Below are 17,592 nucleotides of genomic sequence, written 5' to 3' on the forward strand. Positions count from 1 at the left end.
CAAGAAGCTACACTTCGACCAACTTGACAGATTGAAAGTTTCTCTCGAAACAACACAATTTGCTCGAGAGTGGATTTCAACTTCACGACGAAGGATATCTAGCTCGAAGCCAAACTTCATAATAAAGGGGTCTCTACGGTTTCAACTTCACGGCGAAGGGAATTGTGTCCACCCGTAACATACAATACTTGGATTTCAACTTCACGACGAAGGATATTCAAGTCAAGGCTCAACTTCACAATGAAGTGGCCATCCGCGATTTCAACTCAACGACGGAGGATATCGTGCCACTCGAGACAACACAAGTTCAACTTCACAACGAAGGGATGACTGGTTGCCAACAAATAACTTCCCAAATTCAGAGCCAATTTCAACTTCACAGCGAAGGATATTGGACTCCAGACAACACAAGTTCAACTTCACGACAAAGGGACCGCTGGTTGTCAACAAACAACTTCTCAATTTCAGAGCCAATGTCAACTTCACAACGAAGGATATTGGACTCCAGACAACGCAAGTTCAACTTCACAACGAAGGGACCGCTGGTTGTCAATAAACAATTTCCCAATTTCAGAGCCAATTTCAAACTCAAGACAACGCAAGTTCAACTTCATGACGAAGGGACCGCTGGTTGTCAATAAACAACTTCCCAATTTCAGAGTCAATTTCAACTTCACAGCGAAGGATATTGGACTCCAGACAACGCAAGTTCAACTTCACGACGAAGGGACCGCTAGTTGTCAACAAACAACTTCTCAATTTCAGAGCCAATTTCAACTTCACAGCGAATGATATTGGACTCCAGACAACGCAAGTTCAACTTCACGACGAAGGGACCGCTGGTTGTCAACAAACAACTTCCCAATTTCACAGCGAATGATATTGGACTCGAGACAACGCAAGTTCAACTTCACGACGAAGGGACCGCTGGTTGTCAACAAACAATTTCCCAATTTCGGAGCCAATTTCAACTTCACAGCGAAAGATATTGGACTCCAGACAACGAAAGTTCAACTTCACGATGAAGGGACCGCTGGTTGTCAACAAAGAATTTCCCAATTTCGGAGCTAATTTCAACTTCACAGCGAAGGATATTGAACTCCAGACAACGCAAGTTCAACTTCACGACGAAGGGACTGATGGTTGTCAATAAACAACTTCTCAATTTCAGAGCCAATTTCAACTTCACAACGAAGGATATTGGACTCCAGACAACGCAAGTTCAACTTCACGACGAAGGGACCGCTGGTTGTTAACAAACAACTTCCCAATTTCAGAGCCAATTTCAACTTCACAGTGAAGGATATTGGACTCAAGACAACGCAAGTTCAACTTCACGACGAAGGGACCGCTGGTTGTCAACAAACAATTTCCCAATTTCGGAGCCAATTTCAACTTCACAACAAAGGATATTGGACTCGAGACAACACAAGTTCAACTTCACAACGAATGGACGGCTGGTTGTCAACAAACAATTTCTCGATTCCAGAGCCAATTTCAACTTCATGATGGAGGATATTGGACTCGGAACAATGCTACTTACTTGGATTTCAACTTCACGACGAAGGATATCCAATTCCAGGCTCAACTTCACGACGAAGGGTCCACCTGCAGTTTCAACTTCACGACGAGGGATATCCAATTCAAAGAAGAATTATCTGTCAACAAAGATCTTCGAGTTCGACTACGCTCAGCTCCAAGGCACATCATTTACAACATAACTCAAGGCTAGAAGGGTTATCTGCTATCAAAATTGTAGAGTTCGATTCCATTCAGCTCGATGACACATCAATCGCACTACTTTCCGATTGCAGTCGAGGTTTTCAAGTCGAGAAGAGGACCTGGGTTAGCCGTGCCTAGGTGACAAGCAACCATTTTCAAGCAGCATAGCTTAAGTCAAGAAAAAGCTATCTGTCAATGAAGATTTTTGAGTTCGATTTCGATCCAAGGTCTTTAAACCGAGAAGAATACCGAAGGGCAACGGGAAGCCACGTGCTGATTCAAATTTTGAAATACGGCCTCAATTTCATATCATTTCAAGATGAACTCGACTTCACGATGGAGGAGTCATTCGTAACTCAATTCGACAGGGAGTTATTGAAACATCAGATTCAATTTTCAACTCCACTGAACGAAAAGTGTGTCTTTTAATCTTTGCCTTATCCCCGTTACACGACTATGGGCAAAGAGGGGCAGCTATCAACACACATTTTCGTCCTACTAGGATTCAAACTCCTAAAAATAGGATAGTGTTCTACTATTATTTAAACTCCTAAAGATATGATCCACAAGCATTATAAATAGTCATTGTAACTCACTATTGTAACACATTCGGAGGAGGATATACGAAATACCAAGCAAAAAATTACAAGCAACTCGTAGCCATTTTTCGAAGCATTTATATTTTGAAAGGTAAAGTTCATACCTTTGCATGTTATTTTTCCTTACCCTTGCTGTGTTCTGATTTCGAAAGAAAACTGAGAGAAGTGTTTTTGGTCGATGCACGGGGGCATTTTCGAGATCTATTTTTGTAGATCTAGTCCCCGAGGCTTGTGTTTTTGAAAAACTATTCAGATTTTTATAAACGGATCGTGTGGATCCGTGTGTTTTGTCATTTTTTTCTTCGATTGACTTTTAATTTTGACCCATAATTCATTTTTTATTTTAATTTAACCCTTATATTTATATGTATATATGTATATATTTAATTATATTTTATTTATTTATTTATTATAATTTTTTTATTTTTCTTTGCGTTATATTATATTTTTCCTATTATATATATATATATATATATTATTTTTATCTATGTTTACTTATTTACTATGTTTTTTACTATATTTTCCTAACGTTATATATATATATATTTTACTTTATTTTATTTTATATTCTATAATTACTATTTTTTAGTTAATATTATATGTATATTTTTTCATTTATTTATATATTATTACTATTTAGTATTTTATTATATATACATACATTTTTATTTTTATATATATTTTTTATTATTTTATTTATACTATTTATTTATTTTATTATATTTTTAATTTCTTTGTTTTATTATTATTTTTCTTTTTTTAAAAAAACACTTTACTTTTTTATTCTTTTTGTATATATATTTTATATTCATTTATTTTATTTTATTCAATTTCATTTTTTTTTTCATCCAATTATTTTATGTTTATTATTATTGGTTTCATTTATTTCCTTGGTTTACTCTTTAATTTTGTTACTTTCTTTTATTATTATTATTTTCTTTTAAAATCTTATTTCTTAAGGGTATTTCCGTAAACTCATTAAGGGTAAGTAATTCGGATCAAATTTTACCTTTTAATTTAACTTGCAATTTTCTTAATCAAAGACAAATGGAAATTACGTAGTACCGAAAGGACGATTCAAGGGTGTTAATCCTTCCTTGACCGTAACCGACTCCCGAACCCGACAAATCTTTGGAAAGACGCAGATCAGGTAAGAAATAGGGTATCCGATCAACCCATTTATTTTAAATAAATGATCGGTGGCGACTCCAATCCACATTTTTCAAGTCGAAGCCCAATTCCGGAACTCAACCGAAAGACGGTTGCGACAATTCGAAACTGATGACGTTCTCGATTTTGTGACCGATATTGGATTCGTATTCAAGCCTTTGGGAACTATCTTTGGGCAAGAATGTATCCAATGCGTCAAAGGGTATCCAAAGATAATTGAAGCATGTTGTGATCCTCGAACTGAGGCTTGGTGCGCTTAAATCAGAATCCTCATCGACCACAATTGTAATACTAGGATTGGGGCCTTTAATTATGTTGAGGAAAGCATCTCGCAGCGAAAAACCGTGCCCTCTTGTCTCATCAGACAAATAGCGTAGCCAGTTTTGGCAGTTTATGACCAAAGCTTCGTCCTCCCTAAGGACTAGCTAGGGAATAGTCAACTGAGTCAACAGTGATTCGCACTGAACAAACAAGGGTCATCCTTGACATGGAATTCAAAAGGCACGTCCTTAAACTTGGCGAAATTCGTCAATTGGTGTCCGACTTTCTCTTGCGGCATGTTGAGCAAAGAAGGAACTTGTGGCCTCAAGACGCACCGTGATTCGAAGCGACAGAGGCCCTTCGGGTCTCTTAGCTAGTGCGTCTAGTAGAGTATGCCACTGCATACAATGAGTGATGCTAAAATCTAATATAAGAACTTTCGTGCATCCTTGGACGGCCTTTAAAATGGCACTGTTGGATACACAGAACCCGTAACGGTGCCAAGGGATTAAATCCACATACCTGGCTAGCTCGGTGAGAGTCATCAGCCTCCTCTGAAACATGCTTCCGCCGTTGAAATCCATGGCCATGGGGAAAACCCTAGACGCTCTACAGATGAGTGCCATCAAGAACCATAAGGTGAGCCTCTGGTTCGTGTCGCCGACGGAGGAAGCGACGTTGTTAAGCACCCACATGACTTGCTGAGCCAAAGTCACATCGTTGTTCTCAAGGGCACTACCAAGGCATCCTTCGAGTGCTCCAGTTATAGAATCCTGAGGCGTGTTCAAAAGGCTAGGATTTTGACGGTAAATGGATGCACCATTTCCTCTTACCTGAGTTTTCATGGGTTTTGTTAAAAAGTGATCTAAAATTAGATAAAGCTAAAAATAATAATTAGGTTTTGATGAACTTGGACCAAGGTGCAAGGAAATTAATTAGGGTTTTTAATGTGTTGAGAGAAATAGAAAGAGAGATGAAGAAAGACTTGAGATTAACTTTAAGCCTATATATAATAACAGTCCTTGAATGTTTATCTTAAAATTTAAATTTATTTGATTATTTATTTATTTTACTAATGATATTATTTTAAAATTTTATTTATTTTTTTTAAAAATTTTATGTTATTAACGTGTGTCTAACTTAAAAAATATTTTTAGATCCATCGCTATACATAATGATTTATCCATGAAGGCATATATGCAGCCAAAATATTCAAGGGTAAAGTACAATAGAGGTCATTCAATTATTTAAAAAGATCATTTTGGTCATTAATATTTCATAAGCCAAATTGGGAAATTGCTAACTAGTCTATTCCTCCACTCTCAAATCTTCACTTGCGCTCGTCTACTAATAGCAGTGGCTGTATGTATGTATGTATAAAAGAGGGTGAAAATAGGTTAAGGAAGGTGCTCAGCCGGCCATCCTTTTTTCGAATCTGTGCTTCCATTAAGAAAAACCCAAGAAATTTTTAATTATTTGTTTTAATTTAAACTGGAAATTTCTTTTGTTTCGTTGAGTTTAGAGTTTGATGGCGACCTTTCCCTTCCACAAAACAGGATGTAAATGTGATGTAATTTGATTGCTCGTGATGCCCCTAGTAAAGACAAATTGGACCAGTTCCCCACAACCCACTGGGACAAAGGACTTAACTTGTGACTATTTCCCTGCAATGTTACTCATATCATCTTGCATATGCTTTGCAATTTTCACCCCTTTGGTTTTTATTTCTATCTTTATTACATTTTTTTTTGCATAAAGTATACTGATTCGATGTTCTTTGTTTCCCTCGATGGTTTTTATTTCTATATTTATTACATTTTTTTTTGCAAAAGTATACTGATTCGATGTTGTTTGTTTCCCTCGATCCAGGTTCATATAGGACATTTTAGTGAACTCGGAAATGGTGATGTTTGCTGACATTTGCTTTTCTGATTAAGTGAAAATAAGGTCAGTGTGGAGAGGTGTTTTCGATTTCTTCAAAAGAAATTTGTGAAGTGTGATTCGTTAGATAGTTGATGATGAACTCTTCAATAGGATATATATTGTATTCTTAAGGTGTTTATACGGGATTTTAGAGCCGAGATTTTATCCTTCGTATTATGCATGGAGTGTGAATCGAAGAAAACTCAGATTCATAATATGTGTGCATATGAACTATTATACCACGTCGTTACTTTGAGTGACATGATATATAAAGAAAAGATGCTATGGACTTAACACACTTTTCATGATATTTAAAAAACAGAGAAATAAATATACTAATTAAAAATACGAGTAATACATATATATAAAAATTTTGAGAACCGAATAAATAAAGAAATAATTGAAAGAAAATTAAAAGGAGTATGCATTCATAAATAAATTGGTATCGATACTACTCCTCTGGTATCGAGACCAGGAGTTTGATATTAATACCATGATAATTTATGGGCAACTTTGATATTTAAATTGGTATGGATACTCAATGGGAGTATTTATATCGTAGAGTTAGTATCAATACTCATGTTATGATATCGATATCAAGGGTATTTTAGTGGACTTTAAGATTGTTTTTGATATTGATACTCAAGGAGAGTATCGATAGCCATGAGTATGTACTAATACTCATGTATTGGTATCGATACATCAATGATGATTGATTAGTGGACTTCAAGATATCGAAAAGGACTCGAGAAGAGTCAAATAGCATATTAGATTGTGTGATGAGTTGAAAAAGGATAGCTTGAGAATGAGAAGCTAATAATATGTGATCGAACATACAACTCTTGACCAAGAGCTTATTTAGCAATATGATTGACTACTAACATGAGACTCAAGCGTGGAATCTAGAAATGTTACAGTAGAGCAATAGTAATCTTGAAAGTGTGAACTTAACTAATAATGTGATTATTAATGATATGCATGTGGTAAACATAAGAAATTAAGAGGTAAAATTTCAGAAGACTAATGTCTTTGTTTGACACTCTAGAAACGATAAAAAAAAAACCCAACTTATTTGTGTATGACGATCGTTGGTTATATGCGATGGGTTATCAAATATCCTCAGAGTCGTGTCAAGGAACATAATGCATGCTAGTCGGATGTTGCTCTAACACTCTTGTGACCTAGGCTCACTCAAATACTCTAGAGGAGTAGGATAGTCAAATGTACGTTTTTAATGCGAGAGTAACTCAAGTCTTAGTATTGGTTTTGTGGGATCACTTAAAGTATGTTCCTGATGCGAGTGTGATCCAAATCTCATCTAAAATACCTAAATATCTTCCGAAATACTTAAGTCTCATCCATATTTTAAAATCCAAATTTTAGTCTGTAAATAATTATTTTGAACATGTTCTTTGATATATGTACAATTTTTTCATAAAAATAATTATTTAATATATTGGTAAAATTGAGATTCAAAAATATCATTAATTCTTGATTGATAATTTAAAATAAAATAAAATAAATAAATAACAAAATATACTAATTCCCAGGGCCGGTCCAATGAGTTCTAATGCCTTGGGCGAGATAATAATTTTTTCCCTATACTTGTACCGTATAATAGACAAAACATAAATAATATTTTTTAAAACAAAAATGTAATAGAAATTATAGTAAAACAATATCAATATTAATACAAACCAAAACCTACAAGGCTACAAATATCATCTAAAATATAAGTAAATCTTTCATTTTTTAGTCATTGTGCTTCGAAGATAGGATTTCAAGAGCTTCAATTTTGAAAAACTTCTTTCTGCAGAAGCAATATGCTATCAACACATTAGGGAACATATCCATTCTTCTTGCAAACTCTATTATTTGAATAGATGTCAATGGACTTTCACCTTTGTTCCGACAACATTTTCTGTAAAATTTGTAACTCCATAAATAAATATTTTCCATCAATATCAAATTCTTCACCATTTGTCAAATTGGACTCAAGATTTAAACAACATTTTTTTAGTTCGTCATCAAGTAATGAAATTAACTTTGAATCATTAAACAAAAAACCAAATATAGACTCGAAATATTGCATTTGTTCAAATCTACTTTTCAATTGAACAAATGTCATATCTACAAGAATAATAAAATAATCCTTTCGAAATGTTTATTGAGAAGATTGTTGTTCCCTTTCGATATTTGGAATTTCATCAAATTGTTTTTTTTTATAAGAAATGCGTTTTTTTAGGAAATTGAGGTTCAACCCCAATATTATATGCTATTTCTTTAGCTTCATTAATAGCATTGTTAAACACAATTTCCCTATATTCTTCAAAGTAATTAATTAACCTCTCTAAATTTTTAACCGCAACATCAAGAAGCATATATTTGGATTGTAATTTCTTACATTATTCATCACTCAAATATTAGTTTAAGGATCATTTATTGTTTTAATTAATAATTAATATAATAATGGTGTAGGGGTTCTCTTTCCTTTCCGGGATTATTTAATTGCTAAACTTCACTTATAAGCTTGCATTGTGATGTTTATTTTTTACGTCTCCACCTTCGAACATTAGTAATTTCGACCGGCAATGGCAGATGGGCTGGACCCAGGTGCTGAACGTCACGCGTATAAGTAATGGACTACTGCTGCAGCCACGTGGTTGTTGGCTGCTACTGCCGCCAATGCAAACTGGTGCCCCTCAAACATACCGCCATGGGTTAAGGCCCATCTAACACATAAATTGGGCCGGGCCTGCTTATTCCTCAATTTTGTTTATCGAACTAAAGAAGTCCAAGTAACGAAACCAGTCTCACCGCTACACTAAATAAATATCCTTAGATAAACAACATATAATTAAGTATTGATTTTTTAAACAAATTCAAAGTTGTAGGTGATGTACTTGATGTTCATGAGACGCCACACTGAAGTGATAATCAGTTGACAATTTCGGTATCAAATTTTCAACTATCAGGTCCATTTTTGTCTTTCCATATCAACCCATCCAATATGATTTTTATAATCATCAAACAATCTATTAATACAAATTTAATGTTGCACAATAAAAACAAAATTTAAATGGAAACAAACTACGATTCATTGTCATTTTCATTCCTATATATCTCATATAATGCTCGTGGGCTGTCATTTTTAGAAAAGCAATTCCATGAGTAAATGGTGACAAATATGTAAACTTAAATGATTGCCAAAAAGAGGGGATAATAAAATGAAGAAAGACGAAGAAGCTTTTAGCAATATCAGCGGTCATTAATAGTGGCATCAAAAGATGATTTTACAAATGTTTTTACGTGTAGGACGAAAGTGACACATCATTAAAGTTGTGGGTTTATAAAATAAATTTAAAAAGTTGCTTTACAGAGATGACATTTCTTACTTTCCCTCACTAGCTGCAGTGGCAGAAACGTAATATGCAACCGAAAACAGCCCGTGAACAAAACACAATATCCCTCCGATCGACAGGAAATGGTGGTGCGTCAGGCCACACGACGCCTTGGACTTCTCGTTTGATAGAATCCCTATCACCAGCGTCGACAATCCCACCACTAATATTATCCTGATCACCCCCAAAAAAACATAAAATATTATTATTTCGGGTTAGAGCTGCTTGAACGCAATAACGGATCCAAAAATATAACTCAGGATGAACCTATATATATTTAATAATATTGGACTTTAGTATATAGGATGTACATGAATAAAATTTTAGATCGTAAAATGAATAACCAACTGAAGAAAACTTAGATATTATATGTTGTCTTACCAAGTGAAGATGAGACATGTGACCGAGAGTTGCGTATTAGTGGAAGATCTGTGGAACTCTTGCTGAGAACAAACACACATGCACCCGCCGAGCAGGTTAGCAATAACATGGGCTAGAGTCAGCAACGCCGCTGCACCCAACGCTAGCTTGAAAGCATCACGGCTGGGGTCTCTGCACTCAAATATCCACAGCCTCAGGTGCTTCACCTGTAAAAAACCTCGTGATTTAGTAAGTTGATGATAGAGTTTACAAACAATATTTGGCAATTTCAAGGGACCTTTTTTGTGCTGCTTCAGCTTGGATGCCAAGGATGCCTGCTCCAACATCCATGGCCACTATCAAAAGACAAACCACAACGCCTCCGAATCTAACCATTTTTGGTTCTTTAGAATGCAAAGGGTGATGGGTTACAAGACTGATAGCCAAAAGGTGAGTTGTTAGAGGAGTGGAGGGGTGGGGAGAAAGGGTTTAGGAAAAAGATATATAAAGAATGTTAAAGTTGTAAAGCATGTGCATTGAAATGGATTAGCTGGTAATGCTATAAGAAACCACAAAAAGCTTCTTTTGTCAAGACAGTGCTCTCTACTTTACTGTTTCTTTCTTTATCTTCCTTTAGATTTCTTTATTGTCTCTAGGATTCCTTTGATGGGGAAGTAGAAAAAATAGGGTATAAACCAGCTCATATTTGGCTAAAAAACTATCAACATAGTTGCTTGAATTTGAGTAGAAAAATAATATTTCCTTTTACTATTGAATCCATAATGTGTTTAGATGTTTATTAATTTACTTGAAATGATTAAATTCAAAACAATTATTGATTGAGAAAATATTCCCATGTAATCACCTAATCTGTATGGCCATGGGAGCTTTTTCAGTCGATCAACATGGTCGTGGCAAAGGTGAGAAGGTCAGAATAATTCAACGCGAGCCATCAATATTCTACAAAAAAGCATATTCAAAATAACCATAAATCTTGCCATTTCCAAAATTTCAGACTTCAGACAAGGAGTACAAGATTGCAAGAACTACTACTGGCACACACTAATAAGTTTCTCTTTATTCCTTACATAAAAAGAAGTCTAAGGTAGGGTAACGGGATATTTAAGGTTTAAACCCAAACACTGTTGAGGAAGGGAACTGCTTGACTAGGCTAAAACTATTAACCATGTTTACTTTTACGAAAACCATAAACTTTTCGGGCTACTTAGTCTATCCACAATGATGCTGCACTTTTCCTCGAAACTTATGCCTCCAAGACATATGACCTTCGCTAGCTGCCATGTCCTCAACTTGTCGAAGGTTCCAGCTCTTCGATGTTTTTGTCGTTGCTATCATCTGGTAACTGATTCCTATATAATACAACGGCAAAACTTATTCAGCATTCATACATTTGAGCTGACAATATAGATTCCTTTATTTACTTTTAAACATGATTTCATGAGTTACGGGCTGTAAAAAAAATTCAAGATGGTTTAGAACATAGTTACATAAATCGCTCGATAGCCTACGATCTACGCACTGTACGTTGCGATCCAAAACGTGGTACGAACGCGTTTCGTCCCACGAATCTCGTTTCAGTTCGTCCGTTCTGATTCGCGGTTCGTTCGCGAACCAAAACGGTGAAATTAGTGTACCAAAAACCCATAGAGAAAATAATGGAAGCATAAACCCTATGAAAGCAAACCAAAAAAAGAAGAAACCCACCACAACAAACCAAAGAAAACAAAAGCCCTCACAGCAGAAGCAAAGGAAACAAAAGCTCATCACAACAAAAACAAAGAAACAAATATAGGGGTAAGGATTCAATAGGAGAAGGGGCGGTAATGAAGACGGTGGAAGGGCCGATCTTGCAAGTCGACGGTAGAGTCGACAGATTTTTCTGATAGGTAATTTGGTAAAGGAAAAGAAAGGAAGATGGACTGCCATCTTAGAGAAGGAAAAGAAAGGAAGATGAGGAAGCGTTGAAGTGTGAGAAGAAAAAAAGTATAGTTAATATTTCAGAAACCCAGACCAACTCTTTTTACTGTTGTATTTTTACTGTTTAAAATATTGGTTTAATTATAAATTTAGTCCTTCAACTTTAAAGAATTGAAGTTACTGAATAAAATCTATAGTATTAAAGTTACTCTAAGATATTTGAAGTCTTGAAGTTACTTATAAAATTTGATGTAGAAAAATAACAACCTAAGAAATTGGTACATCGTACCAATTTATATGATACATCGTACCGGAGCGATCCGAAATGAGTCTGCCCCTCGTACCTAATTTTAGGGACCTAGCGAATTGCGATCCCGTTCCACGTTCCTGTACCGGAGTGTACCGCGATCCATGTGACTATGGTTTAGAATTTCATAGAACCATATGCAAAAGCCAAAATTCTATACCTTTGTGTTTCCAAGTTTGTAACTTCTGCCGCTGCCGAACTTGAGCCCACCACTAGTGCAGGCATCTATGAATCAAACATGGAAGGAATTATTGCATGCAACAATATTTGAACTGTTAACCATACGTCGAAAATACTCCTTCCCATTTCTTCCCCCCATTTTCGTTATGTTACCTCGACTTTATTCAGATTTGAAGGCGAAATCTCTTTCTCAAGCAGCTTTTCATGCTAAAGGGGATAAAATTCGCTGAGATTAAACTTCATTAAATGAGGAGAAAATTCATTGGTGAAAATATACTCACTTTCAACTTCTCAATTCGTTGAATTGCGTCCATAACAATTTGCTGTCGATGAGTAGCTTCAGAAATTGAGAGCTTCGGAATCATATCAGGATTATAAGACCTGTACTTTTCAATAATACTAGGAAACATAAAACATATCAAACAAGCAAAGTTTTTACAAGTAGCTGTCAAAATTCCCAGCCTTAACTCATTAAAAATGTGATGATAAGTATGCAGAAAATAATGACCTCATCTTTTCCTCAGCTTCAGATTTCTTTCGGTGGAGGTCAGATAGTTTTCTCTCAAGTTCCTATGAAACCAAAAAAGACAACTGGAAAGTTATGGGAACTACCATTTTTAGAGAGCAAAATAACAGCAAGTTATTCAGAGTTTGTTTACCTCTATGCTGAACATGCATTGCGTTAACAGCCGATAGATCATACGATAAAATGGAGAGAATGATGGTGAGATAGAAATAAATTAAAGCATAAAAAGGAATGTGCATGTTTGGAGTGAAAGAGAGACAACATGTTACCGTCCTATTTTATCCAGTATTTCTGCTTCATACTTCAAATGCTTCAAGCTTTTGCGCAAGAGCTGTAAGCACAGGCAATATACAGCATAGTAGGAAGACAAAAACAGTCTTAAAAAATGGGGCGAAGGAGAGCACGAAAGAGGGATATGCTACCTCATGGTTTTCGAGTGGTCTGACATAATTGGGGATAACCAGGGGCAGAACACAGACAAGGACAGATGCAAATGTATTAGTAAACCCTTAGCTTCACTATTTGTGAAATCAGTTTATGGGAAAAAATAGCAAAGATCATCAAAACGTACTGTCCACATTCATCACACCAGTCCAAGAAACGAAGAAAGATATCCTCAATCCTATAGAGAGCATGAGAAAAATTCTATCACAAGATGCATTTAGAACTTGGAAACACAAGCATATGGAAAGAAGAACATAAATAATATTATTATCGATTAGAGACTCTTCATCACCTTCCCTTGCTAGCAAAACTAGTAAATTGCCCTGTAGGAGAAAACATCATAAGTCCAACATCAGTATTACTTAACATAGATAAGTCAGAGGCCTTCTTGAGAATGCTATCCCTGCGTTTTATATAAGTCATATGACGAGACCAAGAATTGTCAATTTTCTTCTTCTTGTGACCCATGATCAAAGGAAATCAGATGAGAAAATGAAGAAGGAAGAAAAATTGGTGTAGACTACTAAGAGAAATGCAGTTTATATAAGAAGGGAAGAATATGGATTAAATTTTTGGGGCTATGCAAGAGGGTAAAATAGGCATGGTAATATGACAAATGTAGAAAAAGTCCCTTGTTCATAATCACTAGGGGATTTTCTTTGGCCTGACAAAGCTTCCAGATTGAATTGTATATATTCTTGAAGTTAACTATGACGAAAATAAATTTAAATGATGCAAACCTAAAATTAGAGTCTGATTAAAGCAAACATAAAATAATACCATCAGAATGGCTCAAGGCATTGATGGAAGTTGTCCAAGAAGTTGCATTGCAACCATGTTTGCCAACAAAAACCGACGGATTGACATGCTCAGCGTTGCATTTCCATAACGAAGTCGTACAAATTGTAAAAGAATATTCATCCTTAACAAAATAAGTACCATTTGACCAACCAACGGAATCCACGTTCGGTATCAAAGTTAAAGGCAAGACATAACTTTGGAAGGCCATAAAGCCATTTCCTCATAGGAATTTTAGAGATTTACATGCAGGTAATATACAAGCGAGATCGGATAAGATTTGGATTATAAGAGATAATTGTCAAAACATTAATATAACTAAGAGTCGTAGCTCACTTGTGAAGGATTTAGATTCGGATGTTTTATAATTCCTTAATTCTACTTCTCATCTAAGTAAACCATAGAATTCAAAGACCCAGTATTTCATTAATAAATAGTATACATTTAGAAAGGGAGAAAAGCAAACTGGAGCAGACCCAGTTTTCCAATGACTAAGATATTCGAATATCTGACTCTACGATAACCATCATCATTAAATGCAATCATCCACTTTTCTATTGAACTGGACAGTTCTTAAACCCCACAATAGCTCATTGCACATAAAATTAAACCATAAACCATGAAAATTAACGGAAAATGTTGAAGCAAGCGAATACGAAACGTAAAATCATAATAAAAACAGTAAAAAAATACAGAAGATAAACATCAGGAATCAGAAAAGAGGATATTTTAAAATTTGAATAATGACCCAACCACCTAATTCAGATAATCAAACAAATGTTTAACTTGTCATTTTGTGAAGGGGGAAAGCATGCAATCTCACCATACCATGAAAAAAAGGGGGGAAGCGTTACTTAAAACTCACCATACCAAGAACCCAGCGGAAAAGAACTGATGGGACCCAAAACTGAGGAAAATTCCAAACGTTTCAACAAACTGCTTTTATGTTTCTTCCATTTTTCAGATTCCTCGAGTTTAGTGCGCCTTCCAGAGTATAAAAATTGATTTACATTAAACAATGCGACATTAAGAAAAACAGGGATGTAGTTCAGATGGTAGAGCGCTAGCTTTGCATGCGAGAGGTACGGGGATCGATACCCCGTATTTCCATATATATTTTCTTTTAATTTTAAATTATATTTTTTTTCTCTTAACTTTATTAATTTTCAATTGATCATTCAATATTCTAATTGCTTTTATTTTGGTCACTTACACTTCTTAAATAATAAATAATAGGGTGGCGTGGACGATTTTATACTGACAGAGAATAAAAATAACGTGTTGTTTACATCTCAAGTTTCCTTTTCTAATTTCATCTTCTCTTATTTCATAAATTTGTTTTCTTTGACTTTTAAAAAGAGGTAAATTATGTTTTTCATCACTTTAACTTAATAATTTTCAGCTTGATCATCCAAATTTTTAATTACTTTTATTTTGACCATTCACACATGTTAAATCAAAATTAGTACAGTAACATAGACAATTTATTGTTTACATCACGTGTTGTCCATCTCATTTTTTTTTCTTTTCTACTTTCATCTTCACATACAAAGATGAAACTTTAATAGTTTCATTCATATTGCATTGTCTTTCTTTAATGTATTTTCTGACCACTTATCAATGAGTTATCTCTTCGTTTCCTACCATTTTATTAATTTATATTTTTTAAAATCTCTCTAAAACTCGTAATATTAAACCCCAAATTTAGAGAAAAAAAGACTTAGATCAAACTAATAAAGCTCTAACGTTGAAGTTAGGAAGAATATGCTCTGATATTGGAAGATCAAAGAATCCAAAAAATAAATTATAGGAAGATTCAGTGGATTTTCTATAAAAAAAAAAATTGTTTGAACCTTTTCATATTTTTTTATAAAATATTTGCAAAACTCTGTATAGTATAATTTTAATAATCCATTTCTGAAATGAACCAGACAATTGAGCCTTACACAGGATACGACAGCAAAAAAAGAGAGAAAAATCACAGAGACAATATTATTTGAAGGTTCTACCGAAGAAAGGAAACCTAAGGTGCTTAGAGGGACAAAAGCACCACCAGCAGAAAGCCAAATCCGAATGTGAGGCATGTCTGGAATCTATTCCTGTTAGCCGGTGAGGGAAGTGGACCGCTGGGAGAAGAAGCAGTTTCAGGTGTTTCCATTGTAGTAACATCAGCCGGAGATGGACTGACAGGAGCTGATTCTGGGGTTTTCGCCGGCGAGGGAGACGTTTCAGGAACCGGGGACACAGATGGTGTGGCAGAAGGAGATATTTCAGGTGATTGAGATGAACTGCCAGTAGCCAATTCCGGAGCTTTTGCCGGTGAGGGAGAAGTTTTAGAAGCAGGAGACGCCGATGGTGGAGTTGAAGGAGATGTTGCTAAAGTGTTTATCTCAATTTGCATCCCTTGGCTGCAATGCCCAAGTGTTCCACAGATGAAGTACCGTTTCCCAGGAGAAGTAAGAGGCACAACGGTGTTGCCATCGCTATAAGTTCGAAGTGGGCTGCTTGCCTGGCACGAGTCATAGTCTGCCTTTGTAACTTCAAGCACATCATGGTTCGGAGTATACTGGAAAACTGCAGATAATAGGTATGTCAATCTGAAACTCACCTTAATAAACATATAGTATGTAGATAGCTAGGTGCAGGTGACTTACGCAGATTATCGCCGACAGAAAACTTTTGAGATGCAACCCAGGATTGTAGGTCAGTGCTTGAATCCCAACCTCCATTAGCACCTCCAACAGTGTAAGTTGCAGTCATGACTAACTGAACCAGCATGGCTGTGGCAGCCAAACATACAAATGTCTTCAGCATTGCCATGAAAGGTGATTTTTGGAACTAAAATCGACTGTGGAACAGAAATGGGAAGATGATGAATTAGGAATTGGTTTTATATATATAGAGAAAGATGGAAGAACAAGAACATGCATTCTCAATAAGAAGGGTAACATTTGATTAGTTTCTTGATAATTTAACGGTTGGAGTTTGTTTTATGAACATGAAGACTTGCAAATGACAGCTTGTCTTTTCGAGTATACGAAATTCCTTCTTACTTTTTTTTGACAAAGTCTTAATGTGCAAGTTAAAGGCAGCCGCTTATAAAAGAATTTGCATTTTAAGACAACTATGAAGAATTTTAGTGGTTGCACCTGCCTTTGGGTCGTGGATGGGACGTTCTTTGAATGTGGAAAATGATTAAGATGGAATAGGAGAAATATATTAGAATCTAATTATTATTATGCTTCTCTCACAAATTAACTCACTTTGTCTTTATAAAATTTATAAGAAAATCAATAGATAAAGGGAAGCACAATCACATTTGGTCGGTTGATCAAACTATTTTTTTAATATTTGGTTATGATTTCTAGAGTCATTAAGAGTACTCACATTGCTTTATCTAGAGTCTATTTCCCTCATCTCTAGGTAAGATTAAGATTATATTTAAAATTCGTCAAATAGAGAGTGTGTGTGTGTGTTTCATGGGCTGATGTCATATGTGTTGTTAAGTGTGAGTAAAACTTGGTTCGAAAAAATTATTAAAATTTTTTATTCGACTCATAATTTTATAAACTCGACTCAATTTTTTTAAGTTTTGAGTCGAGTTATGAAATAAAACTTGAATAACTTGAAATTTTTAGTAATTAGTGTATTAGTTTTCAAGTTCGAATTAAGTCCCTCAACTTTAAATGATATATGTATATCGCATATAAAAAATATGAAATATATGTATATATAGTATATAGTTATAGAAAACCGTTTAATTTAGGATCAAATAATTTCATAATATTATCACTATTTATAGTTAAATTTAGACAAAAACTTAAACGAATCAACTCGATTCAATTAAAAAAATCAAATAAAACTCGTCACCTCAACTAATTCGACTCGGATCAATCGCATTCTGACCCCCTATATGCGGTTTTACTTTTAAAGTGAAAATAAAAATTATAACAATAATTTTAT

At 35.0% G+C, this 17,592-nt stretch overlaps 4 protein-coding genes across 5 annotated transcripts; all 4 read right to left on the reverse strand.

The window, feature by feature from the left end:
• Positions 1-4,000: 4,000 nt before the first annotated feature.
• LOC120133814 (scarecrow-like protein 32) lies at positions 4,001-4,597 on the reverse strand. Its single transcript, XM_039150333.1, has one exon. The coding sequence runs from the start codon at positions 4,595-4,597 to the stop codon at positions 4,001-4,003; it is 597 nt and encodes a 198-aa protein (XP_039006264.1).
• A 4,311-nt stretch (positions 4,598-8,908) lies between these two features.
• Positions 8,909-9,923, reverse strand: LOC120134187. 2 transcript variants are annotated; one of them, XR_005517154.1, is made up of 3 exons: positions 9,735-9,923; positions 9,458-9,663; positions 8,909-9,250 (listed from the first exon to the last, which is right to left on the reverse strand). XR_005517154.1 is itself a non-coding variant. In XM_039150669.1 (3 exons), the coding sequence occupies exons 1-3, from the start codon at positions 9,830-9,832 to the stop codon at positions 9,067-9,069; spliced, it is 489 nt and encodes a 162-aa protein (XP_039006600.1). In that variant the 5' UTR covers positions 9,833-9,923; the 3' UTR covers positions 8,909-9,066. The 2 variants fall into 2 exon arrangements, 1 of the variants encoding a protein (XP_039006600.1); XM_039150669.1 differs by having other exon boundaries at positions 9,458-9,654; positions 9,725-9,923.
• A 497-nt stretch (positions 9,924-10,420) lies between these two features.
• Positions 10,421-14,532, reverse strand: LOC120134132 (agamous-like MADS-box protein AGL66). The gene is made up of 11 exons (XM_039150604.1): positions 14,495-14,532; positions 13,124-13,234; positions 12,959-13,009; positions 12,810-12,828; positions 12,657-12,718; positions 12,521-12,527; positions 12,370-12,431; positions 12,143-12,242; positions 12,015-12,068; positions 11,842-11,906; positions 10,421-10,806 (listed from the first exon to the last, which is right to left on the reverse strand). The coding sequence occupies exons 2-11, from the start codon at positions 13,198-13,200 to the stop codon at positions 10,743-10,745; spliced, it is 561 nt and encodes a 186-aa protein (XP_039006535.1). The 5' UTR covers positions 13,201-13,234; positions 14,495-14,532; the 3' UTR covers positions 10,421-10,742.
• Positions 14,533-15,604: 1,072 nt separating this feature from the next.
• LOC120134131 (uclacyanin 1-like) lies at positions 15,605-16,449 on the reverse strand. Its single transcript, XM_039150603.1, has 2 exons — positions 16,284-16,449; positions 15,605-16,203 (listed from the first exon to the last, which is right to left on the reverse strand). Exons 1-2 carry the CDS (start codon positions 16,447-16,449, stop codon positions 15,662-15,664), a joined length of 708 nt encoding a protein of 235 aa, XP_039006534.1. The 3' UTR covers positions 15,605-15,661.
• Between the last annotated feature and the right edge of the window lie 1,143 nt (positions 16,450-17,592).

The sequence above is a fragment of the Hibiscus syriacus genome, unplaced genomic scaffold (genome assembly GCF_006381635.1).
Source record: "Hibiscus syriacus cultivar Baekdansim isolate YM2019G1 unplaced genomic scaffold, ASM638163v2 tig00110597_pilon, whole genome shotgun sequence".
Classification (NCBI taxonomy): domain Eukaryota; kingdom Viridiplantae; phylum Streptophyta; class Magnoliopsida; order Malvales; family Malvaceae; genus Hibiscus; species Hibiscus syriacus.

Excerpts from the sequence above, each read along its gene's own strand:
- LOC120133814 (XM_039150333.1), bottom strand. The coding sequence starts at position 4,597 with ATGAAAACTCAGGTAAGAGGAAATGGTGCATCCATTTACCGTCAAAAT.
- LOC120134132 (XM_039150604.1), bottom strand. The coding sequence starts at position 13,200 with ATGTTAAGTAATACTGATGTTGGACTTATGATGTTTTCTCCTACAGGG. Across the intron at positions 13,010-13,123 it reads AGTTTTGCTAGCAAGGGAAG|GATTGAGGATATCTTTCTTC; the intron begins GTGATGAAGAGT and ends TGCTCTCTATAG. Across the intron at positions 12,243-12,369 it reads GAAGCTGAGGAAAAGATGAG|GTCTTATAATCCTGATATGA; the intron begins GTCATTATTTTC and ends TGAAAAGTACAG.
- LOC120134187 (XM_039150669.1), bottom strand. The coding sequence starts at position 9,832 with ATGGTTAGATTCGGAGGCGTTGTGGTTTGTCTTTTGATAGTGGCCATG. Across the intron at positions 9,655-9,724 it reads CACAAAAAAGGTCCCTTGAA|CTGAGGCTGTGGATATTTGA; the intron begins ATTGCCAAATAT and ends CAGGTGAAGCAC. Across the intron at positions 9,251-9,457 it reads ACATGTCTCATCTTCACTTG|GATAATATTAGTGGTGGGAT; the intron begins GTAAGACAACAT and ends GGGGGTGATCAG.
- LOC120134131 (XM_039150603.1), bottom strand. The coding sequence starts at position 16,449 with ATGGCAATGCTGAAGACATTTGTATGTTTGGCTGCCACAGCCATGCTG. Across the intron at positions 16,204-16,283 it reads TTCTGTCGGCGATAATCTGC|TTTTCCAGTATACTCCGAAC; the intron begins GTAAGTCACCTG and ends TATTATCTGCAG.